Consider the following 25400-nt stretch of genomic DNA (forward strand, 5'->3'; position numbering starts at 1 on the left):
GTTCTGTCTACATTAGGAAATTAATCGTTGCTTAAAATGGTTATTCAGTGATGTTTCCTGTAGTAGAAATTTCTCTCCTTAGTCAGAGAGAGAGCCTGCTAATTTGGATTTTATTATTTATATTACAGCAATGTAAAGGCCCCAATCAGGGTTTTGTACTAGGTGTTGTACAAATAGATAATGGGGCAGTCTCTTCCCTAAAGAGTTTCACAGCCTTGGTTTATGACAAGATGCAAAAAGTGGCAGAAACAAACAGGTAGGGGTGAGGAAAATGGAAACAAACGGGGTGAGGAAAACAGGATGAGATAGCAAGTACCTAGTATAAAACCTATCATTGCATAGAACAAACTCACTGTTGTAATTCTTCTTAATTTGAATAGTACAGGACGGCTTTTTGCCTTCCACTGGGTCACTGAGATTAAACTGAATGACTTTTCATTCAATCAGTGAATCTGTGAGAGAGATTCAGATCTTAGCACTCTTATGGCCAGATGTAAATGTCATAGCAAGTTCTTCTGAGATTTCACATTGAGCCATTGGCGCTGCAGCATTACCTTTCTCAAAAACGTGCAAAAACAGTAAATACTGAGAGAAATGTTCTGGCAGCTATTTCTGGGTTCAAGTCTATATTAAAGAATGAGCATTTTTCTTCCTCTCTATGAGAAGGCCACAAAGCACCGTGCCAGTCTCTACCTCATAAAATTTACAGATAGATGTGGAGCACGCTCTCTTCTGCAGCCATTACTGACTTGTGTAAATTATTCCTAGCAAATAAGCTGGGCCACTTCAGCTCTGAACTTTATCTTTTTGCTTCATGACTGGAACTGGCATTGGAATAAAATTATGCAGTTTATCATTGGTTCTGTGTGGGTGTCTAAAGCATTTTCTGCTCCTCATTGTTCTGTTTGTATCTCCTTTTCTTTTTTCCTGAAGGCTACTTGAGCATGCATTCTGCACTGAGCTCTCAGTCCTCTGTAGACAGTGAGCTGAGTACATCTGATGACTCCATCTCTATGGGATACAAGCTGCAGGACTTAACTGATGTCCAGGTTATGGCACGCCTACAGGAAGAAAGTATGTGACAGCAATTTCCTTTCTATGTTAGTCTTGTAATTGGAATTGTAGGGAAATGCAGATAGATTTCAACTGTCCAAACATACAAGAGTTTAATAGCCCACTTCCAACTACTACATTTTCTTTTATATATTAACTTTAAATTCTACAGCTCTAAGATGTCCACCTAAACCTGGTCGATAAGGTAACATTTTCAATTCACGACACTTAAGGATAAAAATGATTGTGGAGGAGATTTTTTCAAAGGTCCAAACAGGAGTTAGGTGTCTAACTACCATTTGTACCTTTGAAAAATCTTACTCTGTGCCTAAATGAAGTTCTCCCTGCATTGAGACTTAAAACCATGTTAGCATTTTTCTAGAGAACCATGTTTTGAAATCTGTTTGCACCTTCCATGCAACAACATTTCATGTGTAGACCAGAGCCTGAGTCAAAAACAGAGAGCCAGAATTGAGAGGGCTGCAATTAGAACTTGGATTTCTAGGCCTGGTCCTGTGCTCAATGCACTAGACATGCTGTAGAGGGCAAAATGTATCCATTGCCTTTTGTTTGGGTTTTAGGGGCCTGATCTAACTCCCATTGAAGTCAATGGAAAGACTCCCTTTGGGGTCAATAGCACTCTTTCCAATGACTTCGATGGGAGTTGGATTAGGTCGGTGAGAATTCCAGTCACTCTCTTGCATAGAGTTGCAGAGGAGGAACAAAGAAACGTGGAGCAGTTGGGCTACATAATAATTCCTTTCTCCACTTTCTGTAAATCAGATTACTGCAAGGTGATGTTTAGGTTCTTATGTAAACCTTCTGGAAATATTTACTTCCTTTGTACTGAGGTTTTACAAAGTTAAAACCACTAATAACAAATAGTAATTAGAACAGGAGACCAAAAAGCACAAATCAAAGGATCCCTTTGCATTGATTAGCCCTTTATTCCATCTATGCTTGTGAAGGAAGGTACTCTACAGTGAGAATAAAGGCAAAATCTGTGCCACCCCTCCACCTCCCAGTACATTGTTCTTTATGGTTACTCCAAAAAAATTCCTATTCACAAATCTAGGCTGAGAGGAGAGAGGATTGCTCTCTATAAATACATCAGAGGGATAAACACCAGGGAGGGAGAGGAGTTCCTTAAGTTAAGGATCAGTGTTGGCACTTGAACAAATGGACGTAAACTGAATAAGCTTGAATAAGATGAAGGTTTCTAACTGAGGAGTAATGTTCTGGAACAGCCTCCCCAGGGACACAGTGGGTGGAAAAAAATGTAACTGGTTTCAAGACTGAGCTTGGTAAATTTATGGAGGGGATGGTATGATCGAGACTGTCTACAATGACATGTGGCCCATTGGCGACTGCTGGTAACAAGTATTTCCAGTGGCCAGAGATGACTCTAGATAGGGAGCGCTCTGAGTTATTACAGTGAATTCTTTCCTTGGTGTCTGGATGATCGTGCTCGCCTACGTGCTCAGGGTCTAACTGATCACTGGGAAGGAATTTTCCTCCAGGTCGGATTGGCAGAGATCCTGGGGTATTTTTGCTTTCTTCTGCAGCATAGGGCACAGGTCACTGGCTTGTGTGAACTATGGTAAATGGTGGATTCTCTGTGACTGGAAGTCTTTAAATCGAGATTTGAGGACTTCAGTAACTCAGCCAGAGGTTATGGGTTTATTACAGGAGTGGGTGGGTGAGGTTCTGTGGCCTGTGATGTGCAGGAGATCAGACTAGATGATCATTGTAACTGTGCCGTAGTGGGTCACAACTGAGGATGCCAAATTCAGGATGAACTCCTGAGAAATAGGGAAAACACAACCCAAAACTGGTAGTTTATTCTTTTATAGATATACCAAACCAGCCACAAAAGTAAACTCCTGTCTCACCACACTGGCTAACAAGAAAACATAAAGGCAGTTTCCTCAAGCATTCCAGTTCTTATATCACCATCAAAAACACTGGATTCAGAAATGAAATGGTTCTTTACAACCAGTCTCTTCAAATAATAGGTTCTTCTGATCCCAAAGAACCAGCCACACACCCAGGTCAATATATAAGTTAGATCTTACCCAAAAAATCACGCTGGTGCCAATCCTTTAGTATCTAAAGATTTATTCATAGAAAGGAAGAGGTGAGAGTTAAAATTGGTTAAAGGAATCAATTACATACAGTAATGGCAAAGTTCTTGGTTCAGGCTTGTAGCAGTGATGGAATAAACTGCTGGCTTAAGTCAAGTCTCTGGAGTACATCCACAGCTTGGATGGGTCATTCAGTCCTTTGTTCGGTTTGTAGCAAGGTTCCTCCAGAGGTAAGAAGCAGGATTGAAGACACAATGGAGGTGTTCCCAGAGCCTTTTATCGCTTTTGACATGTGGAGGGCATCCCATTGTTCTTACTGTGGAAAATTAGAGCAACAAAATGGAGTTTGACATCACACAGGCAAATCACATGTTCATGCCCAACTCCCCTTACTCATTGCAGGAAGTCATTATCTACACTCCAGACAGCATGTTTACATGACAAGTCCACTCAGTGTAGATGGGCATCTCCAATAGTCCATCGTCAACCAAGTGTTTCTTGATAAGCCGCTTAATTTGAACAGTCCCTCCAAGAGGTGCTGGGCTTTACCTTGTGGGCGTTACCCCAGGAGCAAACATTTGAAATCCAAATATAGAGCCAATACTTACAACTTCACATACAAAACTGATATATGCATACAGGTAGCATAATCAAAACCAGCAAATCATAACCTTTTCATAGACACCTCACTTGACAACCTTTGTACAATATTTTCTGCAAATATATAACTGTGGTTGCAACAATGGTCATATTTATGGTCATATTTTAATCAGATAATGTCACAATCGTGATGGTCCCTTCTGGCCTTAAAGTCTGAGTGTTATAACTTAATAATAAAAAGCCTGTTTATCATAGTCTTAGAGCTCCAAACTTAAAATTCTAACCAGAAACATATGAAAAGATTGCTCAACTCAGAAGACCTTCTTAAATGCTTAGCGTCAATGGGGGGAGAGAATGTGGTTATCCTACAAATGAGAATTAGTAATGAGGAGCATTTATTCCATACCTTTGACAAAGGGGCTTTGAGATAAGTATCAGTTAAACAGATGATTGTTTGCTTGTACCTTTCACTTTGGACAGAGGCTAGTATGTTAATGATATGGAAAAGAGGAGTTTGTAGTACAACTGAGGACCCAAAGAGGGATGGATTGCCTATGTCAGTGAGCAGAGGGGGGTATTCTTCAGTTTGCAAATGGAAATACAAATCTTTCCCTGAACCTGTTGGAAAATCTGATAGGCACAAAATTACATATGAAAACTAATTTAAATATGCAATTGAATACATTCTCTTACTTCATGTTAATAATGTACTTAAACTGCTTATTATCAAAATTGCAGTCACAACTACATGCTTAATTACTCCCTACAGCGCACGTACAATATATTCTTTGAACGCTAAACTTGTAAGTAAATATATCCTTAGCCCTGTAGGTGGCTCCTGCAGTCTATAGCAGTGGTTTTCAAACTTTTTTTCTGGTGTACCAGTTGAAGAAAATTGTTGATGCCCGTGATCCAGTGGAGTTGCTCCCAGCCAATGGGAGTGCAAAGCCGGTGCTCAGGGCAGGGGCAGCACGCAGAGCCCCATGCTGCTGCTTCTTGGGTGCAGTGCAGTAGCCTACCTTAGCTGGGCAGCACCGCTGACAGGACTTTTAATGGCCTGGTCGGCGGTGCTGACCAGAGCCGTCGCAACCCAGTGCCTTACATTCTGCAACCCAGTACCGAAAACCACTGCTCTACAGAACAATAATCATGAATATCCCCCTCATCCCCATCTATACCATATTATTGTTCCTTTAGAGCAATACATCATAACTTGTGACTGATTTTCATAAAAATGGTGGTTCTTCGAGTGCTTACTCATGTCGATTCCATTCTAGGTGTGCACGCACCCATGTGCACAGTTGTCAGAGATTTTTGCCTTAGGGTCAGCTGTGGTGCCCCCTTCAGTGTCGCACTCATGCGTCAGTATATCAGGTGCCGCTGGCCTTTCGCCCTCTCAGTTCCTTCTTACCACCTGTGACGGTTGGAGTGCCTCCTCTTTGCAATTTGCAAGAGTGTTAGCGGGTCTTCATAGACCTTTGTTCTACCTAAACTGTACATAGTTAATAGTAGTTAGTTAGTCTTTGTAGTGTTAAGTTAGAGTAGGTGGAGTCCAGGCTGGGACTTGGTACCCGAGTGGGGCATGCCCCACTCTCCCGGCTTCAAGTCATGTGTGTCATGTAGCAGGCCGATGCCGATCACTGACCCCCATGACAACTACCTGAAGTGTTTGGGGGAAGCCCATAGAAAGGACAGGTGTCGTATTTGTAAAAGCTTTCGTCCTCACGCACAAAAAGAGCTGGATAGCTGCTTGAGGACCCTCTTCATGGAGGTTGTGCTTCGCCCCGCATTGGAGCCTTCTGCAGCAGAACCCACGCTGAGTACTTTGGATTCAATGCGAAGTGCGCTGCTGCCGCCACTGGGCTCTGCCCAGCACCGTTCCCCCTCACTGGTGCCAAAGAAGCGCCAGAGAAGAGGAGCCCCTCGGCACCGAAAGGGGGTTGTGGGCAAATGACCTTTGTCAGGCCACAAACCCACTGTGGGGCTTCATGGGGGTACTGCTGAGGTCAGACTCCACCAGCCTGGCCAGGGATCCACCCCTGACCCCAGGAAGCGGCAAGGGTCCCTGGCCTCTCCCAGGGCCGTCAGAGCCCGAAGCGGTACCGGTGGCTAAAGAGCAAAGCCAACTGGATCCGCAGCCGCCATGCCAGGTGGATGACTTAGGCTTGCCCTTCGGTACCCGGGCCTTAGTCATTGGAGTGTGGCCTCACAGGATGGCTGAGCACCCCTGGTCACCAGACTGCAGGTACAAATCTCTGTCTCTGTGACCTCGGACCCCAGCACCATATACCAGCTCTCCAGCTAGAAGACCCAGGTCCCTGACGTGCTCCCTGTCTACTAGGCACGGACTTCGGAGCCGCAATGTCATTTCCTGTACTGGTGAATTTCCGGCCACAGGTCACCTAGACCCCGATCACCCTCCCACAGGAAGTCTCCTAGATGTCGATCATGATCCTGGAGGGGCCGCTCAGGATCACAGTGCTAGTCCTGGTCACCCCAGTACCACTTCTTTAGTAGGCGTCGCTAGTTGCTTTTGCCTCGCCAGTCACCCATCAGAGGCAGCAGGCAAACCTGGGTCTTGATGGCTCCACTGTGGTCGCCGGAAGGACAGTGGTCTGGGTCATAGGCGCTGACCCAGAACCCACAGGGAAAAATTAGTGGGAGCTCTGCACCCACAGGCAGCCAAGCTTCCCCCTCCTCGCCTCTTTTGCCCTCCCCCGAGCGTGCCATGTCCCCGCTTCTCTCCTCCCCTCCCTCCCAGCGCTTCCTGTCCCCCCGCCACCTAACAGCTGTTTGGCATCACTTAGAACTTTCCAAGAGGGAGGGGGAGGTGCGGGGATGCGGCACGCTCAGGGAAGGAGGTGGAGAAGAGGCAGGGCAGGGATGGGGACTTCGGGGAAGGAGAGGGGTCGAGCACCCACCAGGCAGAGGGGAAGTCGGTGCCTGTGGTCTGAGTTGAACTGGGAGTTTAGCCCTTTGCCCCAAAAGGGGAACTCTCCACCTACACGGGAGACTGGCGCACCTCTGGCCATGGTGCCGTTACAGCAGGGACAGTGGCCCACCCAGTTGCTGTACTTGAACCCATGTGGGGTGCCAGTGGTGCAGTCACGTATTCCCAGCCCTCCCTGGCTGCCTCGGACAAGCCAGCCATGGCACTACTGGCATGGCAGTCGGAGCGCGGTACCAAGCCAAATGCAGGAACAGCGCACCAGACCCTGGCATCGAGGGAGCCCTCCCCTGAGAAGGGGCGGGGGGAGAACATGCTCTTCCTCTAGCAGTACAGTCCTCGTCATCATCCCCGGACGAGGCAGTGGCTAGGCTGTCCCACTCCAGCAGTCCCCTGGATGACTTTAAGGAGCACTGGGCCCTCCTTTAAAAGAGTGTCTGAAAACCTAAGCCTAGAGATAGAGGAGATCGCGGAGGAGGCCGACGACCTCTTCAATGTGATTTCAGCCACCACCCTGCTCAGGTCGCATTGCCCGTCCACCCAGGGGTCTTTAAGATTACCAAGTCATTGTGGCAAACCCCCTCCTCTATTCCGCCAACCTCTAAGAAGGCGGAAAAGAAATAATATGTCCCTGCAAAGGGATTTGAATAGCTCTGTACACAACCCCATGCAACATCACTGGTCATATCTGCGCCAGTGGGACAGACAAGGCCAAGTTAGGGGCATGCTGAAGAACAAAGATGCCAAAAGACTAGATTTGTTTGGCAGAAAAGTTTGACTGCTAGTCTACAATTCAGGGTGTCTAAGCACCAGGTCCTGTTTGGTAGATATAATTTCAATCTATGGGACTCCCTGAATAAGTTTAAAGAGGCCCTCCCACAGGATCATGCCTAGGAGTTTGCTGTTCTCGTGGACAAAGGCACATCAGTCGCCAAGGGAGTCCTCCAAATGTCCTGGGACGCTACTGGCTCAGCAGGCAGGGTAGTTGCATCTGCGGTGGCCATGAGACTTGGTTCTTGGCTGCAGTCCTCTGGTTTGTCCCAAGAGATGCAGGCCATGATCCAGGACCTTCCTTTTGAGGGTACGGGGCTCTTCTCTGAGCTGATGGATTCAAGGCTCCACGGTCTTAAAGTCTCCCAAGCCACCTTCCGCTCCCTGGGCCTTCATACCCCTCAACAGTCCAGGAAGCCTTTCTGTCCTCCGCCTCCTCCCTCTCTGCAGTCTAGGTCCTGGGGAACTCCCAGAGCGGGTTCCTAGAGGAAGAAGGATAAAGACAAGGGGCATAAGCAGTGATATCCGTTGTCTTCCCGCCTGGCTGCACTACCTGACCCTCCCAGAAACCAGGGAGGCCAAAAGCAGCCGTTTTGCGGGTGCACCCAAGGATGACTCCCCAGTCAATCTACTGGATCTGTCCCTCTCATACCTCAACTGCCTCCGCCCTTTCTGGTCGGCCTAGTCCCGTATTACCTCGGACCATTGGGTACTCGATACAATCTCTACAAGCTATACCCCCCAGTTTATCACCGACCACCCCTCCCACGCCACTTCCCCATCGCTCTTTAGGGACCCTTCTGACAAGCAGCTCCTCATTCAGGAGATCAACAACCTCCTGTTCCTGGGGACAGTGGAGGAGGTCCCTCAGAACATGGAAGGAAGAGGGTTCTACTCCCGTTACTTCCTAATTCCAAAGGCAAAAGGGGGCCTCAGACCCATTCTGGACCTGCATCGCCTCAACAAGTCTCTCAAGAAGTTGAAGTTTCGCATGGTCTCCCTGGCCTCCATCATTCCCTCCCTGGATCTGGGAGATTAAATCGCCCTCGATTTAAAGGATACTTACTTCTATATTTCCATTTTCCCAGGGCACCAGCGCGTCCTCTGTTTCATGCTGGGCCAGCACCATTTCCAGTTCACGACAATGCCCTTTGGCCTCTCGTCAGCACTGAGAGTGTTCACAAAGTGTATAGCGCCAGTGGCTGCTTACCTGCGACATCGGGTTTACCCATACCTTGACAACTGGTTGATAAAGGGCCAGTCCCGGGATCAAGTGCGGAGGCATCTTGATCTGATCTGTTCCACCTCTCGAAACATGGGGCTGATAATAAACGAGAAAAAGTCAACCTTGACCCCAGGGCAACACATTAAAATTCAACGGAGCGGTTCTCGACTCCACTCAGGCCAGAGCCTTCCTCCCCAAGACTCGGTTCCAAGCCATGGTGGACCTGATCTCGTGTATGCGAGCCCACCCGCTCACCACTGCCCACAAGTGCCTGAGACTGTTGGGTCACATAGCAGCATACACTTTCATGGTCCGACATGCATGGCTCTGCCTCAGGCCCTTGCAGAGGGGTTTATGTCCCCAACCGGCACAGCATGGTCTGTGGGTGAGAGTGATCCTCATAGTGCTGGCTTGGCTGCGCCAGCATTGATACAGCATTCTGCTGGACGTTTTAGTGGTGACTCTGTTCCAGCTGCCACTCAGGCCGGCCTTGCAGTCCCAAAACCACAGCAGTCTTCTGCATCTGAACCTGGCGGCGCTACACCTGATGGTTTGACTGCTGCATGGCTGAACGAGCAGGAGCAGCAGTGCTCAGCTGATGTCCAGCAGATTCTGTTGGGCAGTAGAAAGCCCTCTAGTGGAGCGACCTTACTGGCCAAGTGGAAGCAGATCACCTGTTGGACCTTGGATAAAGGTGTTCAGCCTGAGTGAGGCTTGTTGCTGCTGATTTTAGACTACCTTCTGCATCTCAAGCTCCAGGGCTTGTCCCTTTCATTGATCACAGTCCACTTGGCGGTAATCTCGGCCTTCAATCCACCTCTCAAGCGTAGGTAGGTTTTCGCCCAGGACATGACAGCCAGATTTCTCAAGGGCTTTGAGCGCCTCTACCCAAACGTCAAGATCCCCTTTCGTCTGTGGGACCTAAACCTGGTGCTGTTGCTGGTCCTCACTGGTCCTCCTTTTGAGCCTTTGGCTTCCTGTTCTTTCCTCCTGTCCTGGAAGGTTGCGTTCCTGGTTGCGGTGACTTTGGCCTGTCGAGTCTTTGAGATTTGGTGCTCACCTCGGAACTACCTTATGCAGTCTTCTACAAGGACAAGGTCCAGCTGAGACCACACCCGGCTTTCCTGCCCAGGGTGGTCTCTGTTTCATTCAAACCAGGACATTTACTTACCGATCTTCTTTCTAAAGCTGCATAAATCAGGGGGAGCATAGATTGCATGCCTTGGACGTTAGGAGGGCGCTAGCCTTCTTCATTGACAGGACCAAGCCGTTCTGTAAGTTGATACAATTGTTTGTCACAGTGGTTGACATAATGAAAGGTCACCCTGTATCTGCTCAAAGAATTTCTTCTTGGATCACCGCCTGCATTCACTTCTGCTATGATCAAGTGAAGGTGCCGCCCCTGGTGATTGTCACCACCCACTTGACCAGAGCACAGGCCTCTTTTGCAGCTTTTCTGGCCCAGGTCCCTATCCATCTACAGGGCAGCCACCTGTTTGTCCATCCATACATGTACATCCCACTATGCACTTACCCAGCCGGCTTGGGATGATGCTGGCTTTGGTATGGCAGTACTGCAAGCTGCTAAGCTGTGAACTCCGAGCCCACCTCCATAGATACTGCTTGCACGTCACCTAGAATGGAACCGACACGAGCAAGCACTCGAAGAGGAAAAAATAGTTACCTACCTTTCGTAACTGTTTTTCTTCAAGATGTGTTGCTCATGTCCATTCCATTACCTGTCCTCCTACCCCTCTGTTGGAGTTGCCGGTAAGAAGGAACTGAGAGTGCGTAGGGTCGGTGGCGTCTAATATACCAATGCATGGGCATGGCACTCAAAGGGGTGCCCCAGCCAGCCCTCCGGATATTGCTAAGGCAAAAGTCTCCAACAACTCTGCACATGGAATGGAATGGACATGAGCAACACATCTCGAAGAACAACAGTTACAAAAGGTAGGTAACTTTTTTTTTTCCCGTTGTGTGAACCCAGTCTCTTAGCCAAATTAATTAGTAGTCAGAGTAGCACTTGTTAATCCCTACTGTGGTGTGGCAGGGAAATAGTTTGTAATAAGTTATTGTGAATCTGACATATATTTCACATTTCCAGGTCTCCGCCAGGACTGTGCTTCAAGTTCTGCTTCAGTGTCCCGTCGCAGTTCCAGTGCTTCCCTTCACTCTCTGAGGAGAGGCACCTATAGTGACCAGGAGTTTGATACATACAGTCTGGAGGATGAGGATGATTATGATTGTTCGCTATCCTATCGTAGTGCTCACAGGTACTCGCCATCTCCTCTCAGCTCCCCCCGTTGCCAATCCCCTTCTTCAGGTGCAGATTATGGCAGGACAACAAACTCTCGAATTCGACCCCCAAGGAGAGCTGTGCAAAGTCCAATGCAAGACCAGCTAAAATACACAAATAACGAAGGTAGGCTGGCTGTAAACTTTACAATACTATGTATTAAAAATGGAAATGATTTAGAGAAAGAATAGCTGTTTCATGGGAACTACTTCTGCAATTGGTTATGTTACTTGTTTGCTCTATTATTATTTTGAATTAAAATGGTAGTCTGCAATTTCCTAGGAATAGACTAAACAATGAAGGCAATTTGATTACTATATAGTATACATTCTATTGGGAATTAATATTTCAGAGGAAATGCGCCACAGTATGCCTAACCTGGCTAGGACAAGCCTTCGCTCTCTGGAATCTGTAAGAAGCAGTCGGAGTCTGGAATCAGATTTGCAAGTGCCCAGCAGCCGACTTTCCAGAATTCAGCAACCATCAACAAGTCAGTTCACTTTATTATTTTACAAATGAAGTGGCAAAATGATAAGTTTAACTAAGAACAAAAATAAATGTGCCTGACTGCAGATCTGAGGCTCTTAAAAGGCCCAGCATCCTAAAATATTCGTGGGACGGACTTTGACTCCCTCAGGGAACAGATGGGCAGGATCCCCTGAGAGGCTAATGTGAGGGGGAAAGGAGTTCAGGAGAGCTGGCTGTATTTTAAAGAAGCCTTATTGAGGGTGCAGGAACAAACCATTCCAGTGTGCAGAAAGAATAGCAAATATGGTAGATGACCAGCTTGGCTTAACAGAGAAATCTTCGATGAGCTTAAACACAAAAAGGAAGCTTACAAGAAGTGGAAACTTGGACAGATGATGAGGAGTATAAAAATATTGTTTGAGCATGCAGGGGTGTAATCAGGAAGGCCAAAGCACAATTGGAGTTGCAGCTAGCAAGGGATGTGAAGGGTAACAAGAAGGGTTTCTACAGGTATGTTAGCAACAAGAAGAAGGTCAGGGAAAGTGTGGGACCCTTACTGAATGGGGAAGGCAACCTAGTGACAAATGATGTGGAAAAAGTTGAAGTACTCAATGCTTTTTTTGCCTCGGTCTTCATAGAGAAGGTCAGCTACCAGACTGCTGCACTGGACAGCACAGTATGGGGAGGAGGTGAGCAGCCCTCAGTGGCGAAAGAACAGGTTAAGAACTGTTTAGAAAAGCTGGACATGCACAAGTCAATGGGGCCGGAACTAATGCATCCGAGGGTGCTGAGGAAATTGGCTGATGTGATTGCAGAGCCATTGGCCATTATCTTTGAAAACTCATGGCGATCGGGGGAGGTCTTGGATGATTGGAAAAAGGCAAATACAGTGCCAATTTTAAAAAAGGGAAGAAGGAGAACCTGGAGAACTACTTACCTCAGTCCCTGGCAAAATCATGGAGACAGGTCCTCAAGGAATCCATTTTGAAGCACTTGGAGGAGAGGAAGGTGACCAGGAACAGTCAACATGGATTCACCAAGGGCAAGTCATGCCTGACCAACCTGACTGTCTTCTATGATGAGATAACTGACTCTGTGGATATGGGGAAAGCAGTGGATGTAGTATACCTTGACTTTAGGTTTTGATACGGTCTCCCACAGTATTCTTGCCAGGAAGTTAAACAAGTATGGATTGGATGAATGGACTATAAGGTGGATAGAAAGCTGGCTAGATCTTTGGGCTGAACGGGTAGTGATCAATGGTTTGATGTCTAGTTGGCAGTCGGTATCAAGCAGAGTGCCCCAGGGGTTGGTCCTAGGGCTGTTTTTGTTCAACATCTTCATTAATGATCTGGATGATGGGATGGATTGTACCCTCAGCAAGTTAGCAGATGACACTAAGCTGGGGGGGAGAGTTAGATACGCGGGAGGGTAGGGATAGGGTTCAGAGTGACCTAGACAAATTGGAGGATTGGGCCAAAAGAAATCTGATGAGGTTCAACAAGGACAAGTGCAGAGTCCTGCACATAGGATAGAAGGATAGGATAGAATTCGATGCACTGCTACAGGCTGGGGACTGGCTGGCTAAGCAGCAGTTCTGCACAAAAGGACCTGGGGCTTACAGTGGACGACAAGCTGGATATGAGTCAATAGTGTGCCCTTGTTGCCAAGAAGGCTAACAGCTTATTGGGCTGCATTAGTAGGAGCATTGCCAGCAGATCGAGGGAAGTGATTTTCTCTCTATTTGGCACTGGTGAAGCCATATCTGGAGTACTGCGTCTAGTTTTGGGCCGCCAACTTCAGGAAGGATGTGGACAAACTGGAGAGAGTCCAGCGGAGGGCAACGAAAATCATTAGGGTCTGAGGCACATGATTTATGAGGAGAGGCTGAGGGAACTGGGCTTATTTAATCTGCAAAAGAGAAGAGTGAGGGGGGATTTGATAGCAGCCTTCAACTACCTGAAAGGGGGTTCCAAAGAGGATGGAGCTAGGCTGTTCTCAGTGGTGGCAGATGACAAAGCAAGGAGCAATGGTGTCAAGTTGCAGTGGGGAATGTGTAGGTTGCATATTAGGAAAAAAACTATTTCACTAGGAGGGTGGTGAAGCCCTGGAATGGGCTACTTAGGGAGGTGGTGGAATCTCCATCCTTCGAGGTATTTAAAGCCTGGCTTGATAAAGCCCTGGCTGGGTTGATTTAGTTGGGGTTGGTCCTGCTTTGAGAAGGGGGTTGGAGTAAATGACCTCCTTCAACTCTAATCTATGATTCTATGCCAGTATGCTAGAGATGACCTCTTTCAACTCTAATCTATGATTCTATGTCAGTATTGTTTTTTTTTCTCTCTCTCCCGTGGGGGGCCACCTCCCCCTTCACATCTAGGTCTGACTCCCAATAAGCTCAGGTATTCCTCTAGTGCTGGGCAGTCTCCCTTAACAGTCCGACAGTCAATGAAAGGTTCATGCTCAAACTCCCTGTTGACACCAAGGCAGCCACTAAAAGCTTCCGGTTACACCAGTCCTGCAAGTGGAGTCCGAAAGCCACAGTCTTCAACTCTCAGTCCAGGATCTTCTAGTAGCAGTTCTTCCACTGCGAGAAGCAATAGTACAGCCACTGGAGCCAAAAATTCACCTGTTAAAGTACGAACATCTGTTGGAGGAACTACTACTCCGAAGAGCAAGCTGATACAGCCATCCAAGAGGTAAGATCTTGAAATGAGCATAAAAAAATTAAATGCACCTTCACAAATTTTGCCAACAACGCTGACGTCTGTGATACTTAAAATGCATTTCAAATCTGTAAAGTAATTCTGTAAAAATGGCGTTCTCCTCAGATGTACTTTAAGAATACTTATTAAACTTCTCAGTTGAGTCAAAATGACTTTTAAAGCACAAACCAAAAAACATAGCTTGACTTCCAGATCCCAGACTGAGCTTGGAAAATTCCAATTTGTAAATTGAAAGAAAAAAAAAATCTAGATTGATTGAAATACATTCATTGTAGGTTTTAGAGTAGCAGCCATGTTAGTCTGGTTTGGCAAAAAGAAAAGTAGTACTAGTGGCACCTTGAAGCCATTTTAGTTTGCAGCTGGAATTTGTAGGTTGGTCAATAAATCTCTATGCCTCAGAGGAAAAAAGTTATGTATTTACTGATAAATATAGTGCTTTTGACATGCATCATAGTGCTTTACAGAGTTATAAAGGGCTCTAATACTTCGAGAGCTTTAAATGAAAGGCACTATAGAATTGCAAAGCACTTAAAGGGTGGGTAAGGAAAACAGAGACCCAGAGAGACTGTGATTTGCCTAGGGTCACAAAGGCCTTTGAGGTAATAATTGCTTCAAATGTCACGAAAATACAGTTCTCTAGAGAGGAAGATGGTTCGGTGGTTAGGGGACTAACCTGGCACTTAGGGAATTGAGCCAAGCTTTCCTGCTCTGCCACAGACTTCCTGTGTGACCTCGCACAAGTCATTCAGTTTCTCTGCCTCAGTTCACCATCTTTAAAATTGAAATGTCTATTTCCTGATTTCCCTGAATGCTTTAACTCACAGGTGCATTGTGGGATGGAAATGGGGGCTATTAATTACCTCAAATAGCTGAAGTCCAGATAAGTAGCAAAGAATATGGTAATTTGGATAAAGGTAACAGCTAGATTTAGACTTTGGCATATGTGCCTGTGCCGGGGAGTAAGAATCCCCTCATACACCTGCAGGTTGGAAAGGAAAGAGTGAAGCCTTGCCTCTGCTCTCACTGTACTGGCCAGTACAGCTGAGCCAGCATGGTGAACCATAATTTTGCTGCTGGCATAGGCTAACAAAATATCTATACTCAACCTCCCCCATGCCCCTAGCAAGGGGGAGGCTGGGAGGGAGTTGTCTGAGGTAGTGTCTCCCAAGATTACTATTCGGGTGGGGCAGTTTATGCACCACTTCTTACTCAGGGCTGTGTCCAAAATCAAAATCTAGCCATGAGGTAACAGAAGAATTCAGGTAAGTGGAATGAAACTTGAAAAAAGAAAATGAAATTTGGTCAAGACGCTGGTGTCAATACTCACTCCTCCCACAAAAAATGCACTGAGATCTCTAATGATCCTGACCGACTAGAGGTCTTGTCTTTGAGGAAATAGACTACACCAGCAGCATGGTGCCCACAAATCTTTCTGGGGAACTACTTCATTTGATAGTTAGACAGAAGAGTTGCACTTGCTGAATCACTTGTATTACTTCTACTGCCTTTTTGTAAATGTTGGAGTTCAAAAAATATTTTGACCAGGCCTGACCTTGCTTAGCTTGCAAGATCTGAGGCTCTTGACCAAGGTATGACTGCAAGTCAAAAAACCAAATAATCTACTTGTTCACCACTGAAGAGGGATTTGAAAAGTAGAGCAGACTTAAAATATTTTAACTAGAGCTGTTGATTAATTGCAGTTAACTCTTGTGATTAACTCAAAAAAAAATTAATCACAGTTTTAATTACACTGTTAAACAATAGAATATCAATTGAAATTTATTAAGTATTTTGGATGTTTTTCTACACTTTTATATATATTGTATTCTGTGTTGTAATTGAAATCAAAGTGTATATTTTTGATTAAACATTTGCACTATAAAAATGATAAAGAAATAGTATTTTTCAATTCACCTCATACAAGTACTGTAGTGCAATCTCTTTGTCATGAAAGTGCAACTTACAAATGTAGATTTTTCTTGTTGTTACATAACTGCACTCAAAAACAAAACAATGTAAAACTTCAGAGCCTACAACTTCACTCAGTCCTATTCCTTGTTCGGCCAATCGCTAAGACAAACAAGTTTGTTTACGTTTACAGGAGATAATGCTGCCCTCTTCTTATTTACAATGTCACCAGAAAGTGAGAACAGGAATCTGCATGGCACTTTTGTAGCCAGCGTTGCAAGGTATTTATATGCTAGATATGCTAAACATTCGTATACCCCTTTATGCTTCAGCCCTCATTCCAGAGGACATGCTTCCATGCTGATGACGCTCATTAAAAAAATAATGCGTTAATTAAATTTGTGACTGAACTCCTCGGGGGAGAATTGTATGTCCCCTGCTCTGTTTTATCTACATTCTGCCATATATTTCATGTTATAGCAATCTCGGATAATGACCCAGCACATCTTGATCATTTTAAGAACACTTTCACTGCAGATTTGACAGAACGCAAAGAAGGTACCAATGTGTGATTTCTAAAGATAGCTACAGCACTCAACCCAAGGTTTAAGAATCTGAAGTGCTGTCCAAAATCTTAGAGGGATGAGGCGTAGAGTATGCTTTCAGAAGTCTTAAAAGAGCAACACTCGAATGCAGAAACTACAGAACCCAAACCACCAAAAAAGAAAATCAACCTTGTGCTGGTGGCATCTGACTCAAATAATGAAAATGAACATGCATCAGTCCGCACTGCTTTGGATTCTTATCAATCAGAACCAGTCATCAGCATGGACTCATGTCCACTAGAATGGTGGTTGAAGCATGAAGGACATATGAATCATTAGTGCATCTGCACGTAAATATCACAGAATACCAGGGTTGGAAGGGACCTCAGGCGGTCATCTAGTCCAACCCCTTGCTCAAAGCAGGACATAATCCCCAACTAAATCATCCCAGATAGGGCTTTGTCAAGCCTGACAGTAAAAACCTCTAATGAAGGAGATTCCACCACCTCCTTAGGTAATGCATTCCAGTGCTTCACCATCCTCCTAGTGAAAAAGTTTTTCCTAATATCCAACCTAAACCTCCCCCACTGCAACTTGAGACCATTACTCCTTGTTCTATCATCTGGTACTACTGAGAACAGTCTAGATCCATCCTCTTTGGAACTCCCTTTCAGGTAGTTGAAAGCAGCTATCAAATCCCCCCTCATTCTTCTCTCCTGCAGACTAAATAATCCCAGTTCCCTCAGCTTCTCCTCATAAATCATGTGCTCCAGCCCCCTAATCATTTTTGTTGCCCTCCGCTGGACTCTTTCCAATTTTTCCACATCCTTTTTATAGTGTGGAGCCCAAAACTGGACACTACACCAAATGAGGCCTCACCTCTGCTGGCAGTGCTCCTACTTATACAGCCCAAAATGCCGTTTGCCTTCTTGGCAACGAGGGCACACTGCTGACGCATTTCCAGCTTCTCGTCCACTGTAATTCCCAGGTCCTTTTCTGTAGAACTGCTGCTTAGCCAGTCGGTCCCCAGCCTGTAGTGGTGCATGGGATTCTTCCTTCCTAAGTGCAGAACTCTGCACTTGTCCTTGTTGAACCTCATCAGATTTCTTTTGGCCCAATCCTTCAATTTGTCTAGGTCACTCTGAACCCTATCCCTACCCTCCATCGTATCTACCTCTCCCCCCCGCCCCCAGCTTAGTGTCTTCCACAAAGTTGCTGAGGGTGCAATTAATCCCATCATCCAGGTCATTAATAAAGGTGTTGAAAAAAACTGGCCCCAGGACCGACCCTTGGGGCACTCCACTTGATACCGGCTGCCAACTAGACACCATTGATCACTACCTGTTGAGCCCGATCATTTAGCCAGCTTTCTATCCACCTTATAGTCCATTCATCCAGCCCATACTACTTTAACTTGCTGGCAAGAATATTGTGGGAGACTATCAAAAGCTTTGCTAAAGTCAAGGAATAACACGTCCACTGCTTTCCCCTCATCCACAGAGCCAGTTATCTCATCATAGAAGGCAGTTCCTCACCCAGTCGCCATGAGTGTTCAAAGATAATGGCCAATAGCTCTGCAAACACATCTGCCCACTCCTTTAGCATTCTCGGATGCAGTGCATCCGGCCTCAGGGACTTGTGCTCGTCCAGCTTTTCTAAATAGTCCTGAACCACTTCTTTCTCCAGAGAGTTGGTCATCTCCTCCCCATGCTGTGCTGCCCAGTGCAGTAGTCTGGGAGCTGACCTTGTTCATGAAGAGAGAGGCAAAAAAAGCTTTGAGTACATTAGCTTTTTCTACATCCTCTGTCACTAGGTTGCCTCCCCCATTCAGTAAGGGGCCCACACTTTCCCTGACCACCTTCTTGTTGCTAACATACCTGTAGAAACCTTTCTTATTACTCTTAACATCTCTTGCTAGCTGCAACTCCAAGTGTGATTTGGCCTTCCTGATTTCACTTTTGCATGCCTGTGCAATATTATTATACTCCTCCCTGGTCACTTGTCCAATCTTCCACTTCTTGTAAGCTTCTTCATTGTGTTTAAGATCAGGAAGGATTTCATTGTTAAGCGAAGCTGGTCACCTGCCATCTTTACTATTCTTTCTACACGTCGGGATGGTTTGTTCCTGCAACTTCAGTAAGGGTTCTTTAAAATACAGCCAGCTCTCCTGGACTTCTTCCCCCCTCATGTTATTCTCCCAGGGGATCCTGCCCATCAGTTCCCCGAGGGAGTCAAAGTCTGCTTCTCTGAAGTCCAGGGTCCATATTCTGCTGCTCTCCTTTCTTTCTTGTGTCAGGATTCTGAACTCTACCATCTCATGGTCACTGCCTCCCAGGTACCCATCCACTTTTGCTTCCCCTACTAATTCTTCCCTGTTTGTGAGCAGCAGGTCAAGAAGAGCTTTGCCCCTCGTTGGTTCCTCCAGCACTTGCACCAGGAAATTGTCCCCTACTCTTTCCAAAAACTTCCTGGATTGTCAGTGCACCGCTGTACTGCTCTCCCAGCAGATATCAGGGTGATTGAAGTCCCCCATGAGAACCAAGGCCTGTGATCTAGTAACTTCTGTTAGTTGCCTGAAGAAAGCCTTGTCCACCTCATCCCGCTGGTCTGGTGGTCTGTAGCATTCTCCCACCACGACATCTCCCTTGTTGCTCACACTTCTAAACTTAGTCCGGAGACTCTCAGGTTTTTCTGCAGTTTCATACTGGAGCTCTGAGCGGTCATAGTGCTCTTACATTCAATGCAACTTCCTCACCTTTTCTGTCCTGCCTGTCCTTCCTGAACAGTTTATATCCATCCATGACAGTACTGCAGTCATGTAAGTTATCCCACCAAGTCTCAGTTATTCCAATCACATCGTAATTCCTTGACTGTGCCAGGACTTCCAGTTCTCCCTGCTTGTTTCCCAGGCTTCTTGCATTTGTGTATAGGCACTTAAGATAACTTGCTGATCGTCCTGCTTTCTCAGTGTGAGGCAGGATTCCTCCTCTCTTGAGCTCTCCTGCTCGTGCTTCCTCCTGGTATCCCACTTACCTCAGGGCTTTGGTCTTCTTCCCCCGGTGAACCTAGTTTAAAGCCCACCTCACTAGGTTAGCCAGCCTGCTTGCGAAGATGCTCTTCCCTTTCTTCGTTAGGTGGAGCGCGTCCCTACCTAACAGAATATCTTGCAATTCTGGCTACAACAGTGCCATGAGAACGCCTGTTCTCACTGTGAGGTGACATTATCAACAAGAACCGGGCAGTATTATCTCCTGCAAATGTAAACAAACTTGTTTGTCTGAGCAATTGGCTTAACAAGTAGGAGGACTGGGTGGACTTGGCAGGCTCTAAATTTTACATTGTTTTATTTTTGAATGTAGTTTTTTTTACATAATTCTACATTTGTAAGTTCAACTTTCATGACAGAGATTGCACTACAGTACTTGTATTAGGTGAATTGAAAAATACTATTTCTGTTTTTTTACAGTATAAATAGTTGTAATAAAAATAAAGTGAGGACTGTACACTTTGTATTCCATGTTGTAATTGAAATCAATATATTTGAAAATGTAGAAAACATCCAAAAATATTTAAATAAATGGTATTCTATTAATAACAGTGCAGTTAATCGCAGTTAACTATTTTAATTGCTTGACAATCCTAATTTTAACACATCTCTCTTATACATATATGCCACTTCTGCAACTTCTTAAAGAGCCAGACAACTGGGTGAAAGCAAGGGCTTATGTTTAATGCATTGGAGCAGCTGGGCTCTAAATTTCACCATTAGCAATAATACAAAATGAGTGTGCATATTGTGTTGAGAGAAATAATCTCTTGTCACCAAAAAGGTAAACAGAGAAGTCAGCTACCTCCTCTTTGTCCTATTTCTGCCCATACAAATTTCCTTTTGATTAGGTAGGAAGGAAGGGGGGAGGGAGAGCTCAGTGGTTTGAGCATTGGTCTGCTAAAACCAGGGTTGTGAGTTCAATCCTTGAGGGGCCATTTAGGGATCTGGGGCAAAAATTGGGGATTGGTCCTGCTTTGAGCAGGGGGTTGGACTAGATGACCTCCTGAGGTCCCTTTGAACTCTGATATTCTATGATTCTAGTAACCTGAGAAGCTCTCCTTGCTAATTATGACTGCAGGGAGCAATGCTTGAGAGAATTCTATGGATGGCAGAAAATCACTTTGTGATGTGACATAGTGATTTCAGTATTCAGTTGGAGTTGGGATCAGCTTAATTTACACATTTCACAGGCAGAGGTGAAATTATTTGCTGAGCATCACTGAGTCAGTGGCCAGAGCAAGGAAGAGAATTCAGATCTCTTGAATCCAAGCTGTTCTATTCACTGACTAGACCATACAGTTTCCCTGATGAAGGGTGCAGCTGGGGGCCATCACTAATGTGTTCTCTCCTCAGTGGAAAGTTCACATTTTTAAAATAGCTTCTTATCTTGCTTAATGGGACACTAAGGTTAAATGTAGGCCGTACATTAAAAATACTTTAACATTTAAAGTGCCTTCATAATCCTACAAAGTTTTTCCCTCAAAACAAGCGCTGCAATACTGGTAACTTTCTTACTTCTCTCCTGGTTTCTTGTACCAATCTGTTCTTATTAACTAGGAGGCTATTAAAATCCAAAAAGAAAAGGAGTATTTGTGGCACCTTAGAGACTAACCAATTTATTTGAGCATGAGCTTTCGTGAGCTACAGCTCACTTCATCGGATGCATACCGTGGAAACTGCAGAAGACATTATATACACACAGAGACCATGAAACAATACCCCCTCCCACCCCATTGTCCTGCTGGTAATAGCTTATCTATAGTAATCATCAAGTTGGGCCATTTCCAGCACAAATCCAGGTTTTCTCACCCTCCCCCCCCACACACAAACTCACTCTCCTGCTGGTAATAGCCCATCCAAAGTGACCACTCTCTTCATCAAGGTGGGTCATTTCCAGCACAAATCCAGGTTCTCTCACTCCCTCACCCCCCTCCAAAAACCACACACACAAACTCACTCTCCTGCTGGTAATAGCTTGTCAAAAGTGACCACTCTCCCTACAATGTGCATGATAATCAAGGTGGGCCATTTCCAGCACAAATCCAGGTTTTCTCACCCCCCACCTTGATTATCATGCACCTTGTAGGGAGAGTGGTCTGGATGATAGGAGGATCACTTGATTGCCTGTTCTGTTCATTCCCTCTGAAGCATCTGGTACTGGCCCCTGTTGGAAGACAGGATATTGGGCTAGATGGACCATGGCTGCTGTTATGTCTAACTTTAAAGCCTTTTTCAACATTACCTGAGCCTGCTGCAGTTTCCTGTCTCTTGCACTAGCATGCCTTAGAACACGGGGCTGCCTTTAATAGTTGGTATTCATGGGTGTGAGTGTAACAGGGAACTATGGACTTTAAGACATGACTGTAGGGCAGGTGCTAAAATTCTGTGATAACAAATGGATTTTGTAAAAGCAAAAATACCAGCATTCAGTCTCAAGGCTTGGCGCACTAATGTTTCTCTGGCATGTTTCTCATGCTTTAATGAGCATTTCATTTCTTGTTGCTCTTTTTTTTAAATGTACCCCAATGCATCAGTCTGTCTGATGTGTTGGCTTTTTTGTATTTTTAAAATAGATTTCCTCAGTCAGCAAAGACCAGTCAGACAACTGCTGATGATTCCTGGAAGGATGGGTGTTACTAAGCCAACCCAGAGAAGCTGATAAACTGCCAAACATCTGTATGAAGCAGACCCCCAGCTGGCTGGGCATGAGAACATTATTTTAAAATACACCTTGCCCCAGACTCATCACATAGGACTGACTTGTATGTTTTCCCCATCTTTTGAATGCAAATGACCCCCTTGCCTTCATTTATTTTACCAAGAGCTTGGTCTCTTAGTGGTAGAAATGGACAACTTTTTCTTTACTGTGTTCCTACTGTTCAGAGTATACTACTGAAGTCTGAAAAACATCAGATGAAGACTGGTTGACTCTAGCCTTTGTATCTCTAGTACAAACTTCTACCAGACCAGCAGTGTGTTGCTGGAAGAGATGGTGACTGAGATTCAGTACGATCTGTTCATGGGAAAATTTGCTTGGAAGGGCACAGGTGGTCATGTTTGTGCCATCAAGAAATTTCAACCCACTGTGCTTCTTTGTTGTAAATCAGTGGTTTGGATATTAGAGAAATAGCTGTATAGATGTTAGAAAATGAGTTTGTTTTTTTTTAAATTCACCTGGTGTAATCTAACATTTGCCTGAAATTCAGATTTTTTTTTTACTTGTTCCTGTAGAGAATGTTTCTTCTCGAAGATGAAGCAGCTTTTTATAACTCAGTAGTACAGGTCAAAAAGACGTTTGTATTAGTGTGTGCATCACCAAGTGTAAGTTCACAGATGAAGGAGTAGTACACAATATTTGTGTGGGTTTATGAACAGGCAGTCACACTTCAATGGGTGCTGCTTAAAAACTATCTATCACATTTCAGTATTTGCTGTGTTCCATAACTTCACAAGGAAATACCAAACATTGGTAAACTGAACTACTACAGGTGAGTCCGGTACTGAATGGCCTCCCCTTGTATATTGGAGAGAAGCTATTGCACTTGAAGTGATTCTCTCCATGATCTACTTTACCCATTCCCAATTGGTAACAGTTGCCCTTTATTAGTTTTGTATAAAGCTTTTCTACTGCATTTTTTTCATACGAAGGAATCTGTTTGCTGAGGACAGGGACCCATTTTAAACTATGGAGACCACTGATTCAATCATATTTTCTGAAATATGCACTGGTAATAGAGCACAGCGCTGTTCTCCCTGCCATCAATGTGATTTGATATTGTAGTTTAATAAAAATAATGCATCTTTAATGAACTTTTTGGTATTATTTTTATAAAAATAGTTAGTGGGCAGAGGGACAAAATCTCCACTTTCATAGATCTCAAGCCTTAATTATTTTCAGAAACACGTGGGTTAACCACTACAGAAAACTTTTACTATCTATTATTTGCATTACAGGCTTCTATTTAGTAATTACATATAGGTAGATTAAAATTGATGATACATTCACACTCACCCTGAAGCCTTAAATCAACTGGAATGTCATTTTAGAAAACTTCAGAGAAACATATGAATCCAAGTTATTTGTAAGGGAAAGTTAACAAAATGGGGGCCTGGAATCATTCTCTCCTACTATTTCTGCAGGAATCAACCCTGATTGCAGGGTGAGGTGACTGTGATAAACTGCAGAAGCATATATTCATAGCTTCCAAGGCCAGAAGGGATCATTGTGATAATCTAGCCTGACAACCTGTAAATGCAGGCAATAAAACTTTCTAAAGATATACTCAGAATTATTTTGGAAAACACCCAATCTTATTTTTAAAAATCCATGACCCCTTGGTTCATTACTTTCACTGTTAAATGTACACATTCGTTCCAGTCCAAATCTGCCTAGCTTCAACTTCCAGCCATTGGATTGTTATACATTTCTCTGCTAGATTGAAGAGCCTTAAATATTTGTTCCCCCTGTGAATACTTGTATGCTAATCAGATCACTCCTTAACCTTTTCTTTATTAAACTATAAGGAGCTCAGTCACTATAAAACAGGTTTTGTAATCCTTCGGTCATTCTTGTGTGAACCCTCTCCAGTTTAATCAACATCATTTTTGAATTGTGGACATACTATTCGAGCAGTGGTTGCACCAGCACCAAATACAGAGGTAGAATCTTCCTACTCACACTTGAGGTTCCCATTTATGCATCACAGCAGCTCTTTTAGGCAGTGTTGCACTCTGACCTCCTATTCTGCTGTTAACAGCCAGACAGTTAAGAACAGACATACTGGGTCAGACTAAAGGTCTATCTAGCTCAGTATCCTGTCTTCTGACAGTGGCCAATGCCAGGTGCTTCAGAGGGAATGAACAGAACAGGTAATCATAAAGTGATCCATTCCCAGCTTCTGGCAAACAGAGGCTAGGAACACCATCCCTGCCCATCCTCCATTAATTTATCTAGTTATTTTTTGAACCCTGTTAAAGGCTTGGCCTTCACACCATCCTCTGGCAAAGAGTTCCACAGGTTGGCTGTGAGTGTGTGAAGAAATACTTCTGTTGGTTTTAAACCTACTGCCTATTAATTTCATTTGGTGATCTCTAGTTGTTGTGTTATGAGTAAATAATATCTCCTTATTTACTTTCTCCACACTAGTCATCATCATTACCCCCCCGCCCCCCATAGTCATCTCTTTTCCAATCTGAAAATCCCAGTCTTAATCTCTCCTCATATGGAAACTGTTCCATACCCCTAATAATTTTTGTTGCCCTTTTCTGTACCTTTTCCAATACATCTTTTTTGAGATAGGGCAACCACATCTGCACACAGTATTCAGTGTGGGTGTACCATGGATTTATGTAGCAGCATTATGATATTTTGTTTTATCTGTGCCTTTCCTAATGATTCCCAGCATTGTTAGCTTTTTTGACTGCCGCTGCACATTGAGTGGATGTTATCAGAGAGCTATCCACAATGACTCCAAGACCACCAAAATCTTTTTTGGTCATTGCATCCGAAGGTAGTCTCCCATAACTGGCCTATATGCTTTGTTCCTAGATGTATCTATTTACATGTATTAAAATATTTAGTTTGCTTGTACCAGCTACCAAGTAATCTAGGTTGCTTTGTATTATTAAATACTGGCAGTTGCATGCAAGTACATTTGATAGTCTGAAGTAATACAGAACATGGAGAACGCCCTGGTTTTCATGGGAGACTTCAATCACTCTGATATCT

The 25400-nt window shown here is 44.7% G+C and overlaps 1 protein-coding gene and 1 long non-coding RNA gene across 7 annotated transcripts in view; one reads left to right on the forward strand and one right to left on the reverse strand.

Annotated features, from left to right (window-relative positions):
- Positions 1 to 25400, forward strand: part of LOC125642780 (SLAIN motif-containing protein-like) — a 105570-nt gene that overhangs the window by 43234 nt on the left and 36936 nt on the right. For 3 of the 6 annotated variants that reach the window (XM_048864557.2, XM_048864556.2, XM_048864560.2), the window contains 4 exons: positions 934 to 1074; positions 10788 to 11105; positions 11332 to 11469; positions 13825 to 14143. In XM_048864557.2, coding sequence (XP_048720514.2) covers positions 934 to 1074; positions 10788 to 11105; positions 11332 to 11469; positions 13825 to 14143 — 916 coding nt within the window. Of the gene's footprint in view, positions 1 to 933; positions 1075 to 10787; positions 11106 to 11331; positions 11470 to 13824; positions 14144 to 22206; positions 23483 to 25400 lie in introns of those variants that run through there. The other 3 variants (XM_048864559.2, XM_048864562.2, XM_048864561.2) reach the window with 2 other exon arrangements.
- Positions 3155 to 10788, reverse strand: LOC142073202 (uncharacterized). Its single transcript, XR_012669939.1, has 2 exons — positions 8522 to 10788; positions 3155 to 7937 (listed from the first exon to the last, which is right to left on the reverse strand). It is a non-coding gene; the product is annotated as an uncharacterized LOC142073202 (long non-coding RNA).

The sequence above is a fragment of the Caretta caretta genome, chromosome 9 (assembly GCF_965140235.1).
Source record: "Caretta caretta isolate rCarCar2 chromosome 9, rCarCar1.hap1, whole genome shotgun sequence".
Classification (NCBI taxonomy): Eukaryota; Metazoa; Chordata; order Testudines; family Cheloniidae; genus Caretta; species Caretta caretta.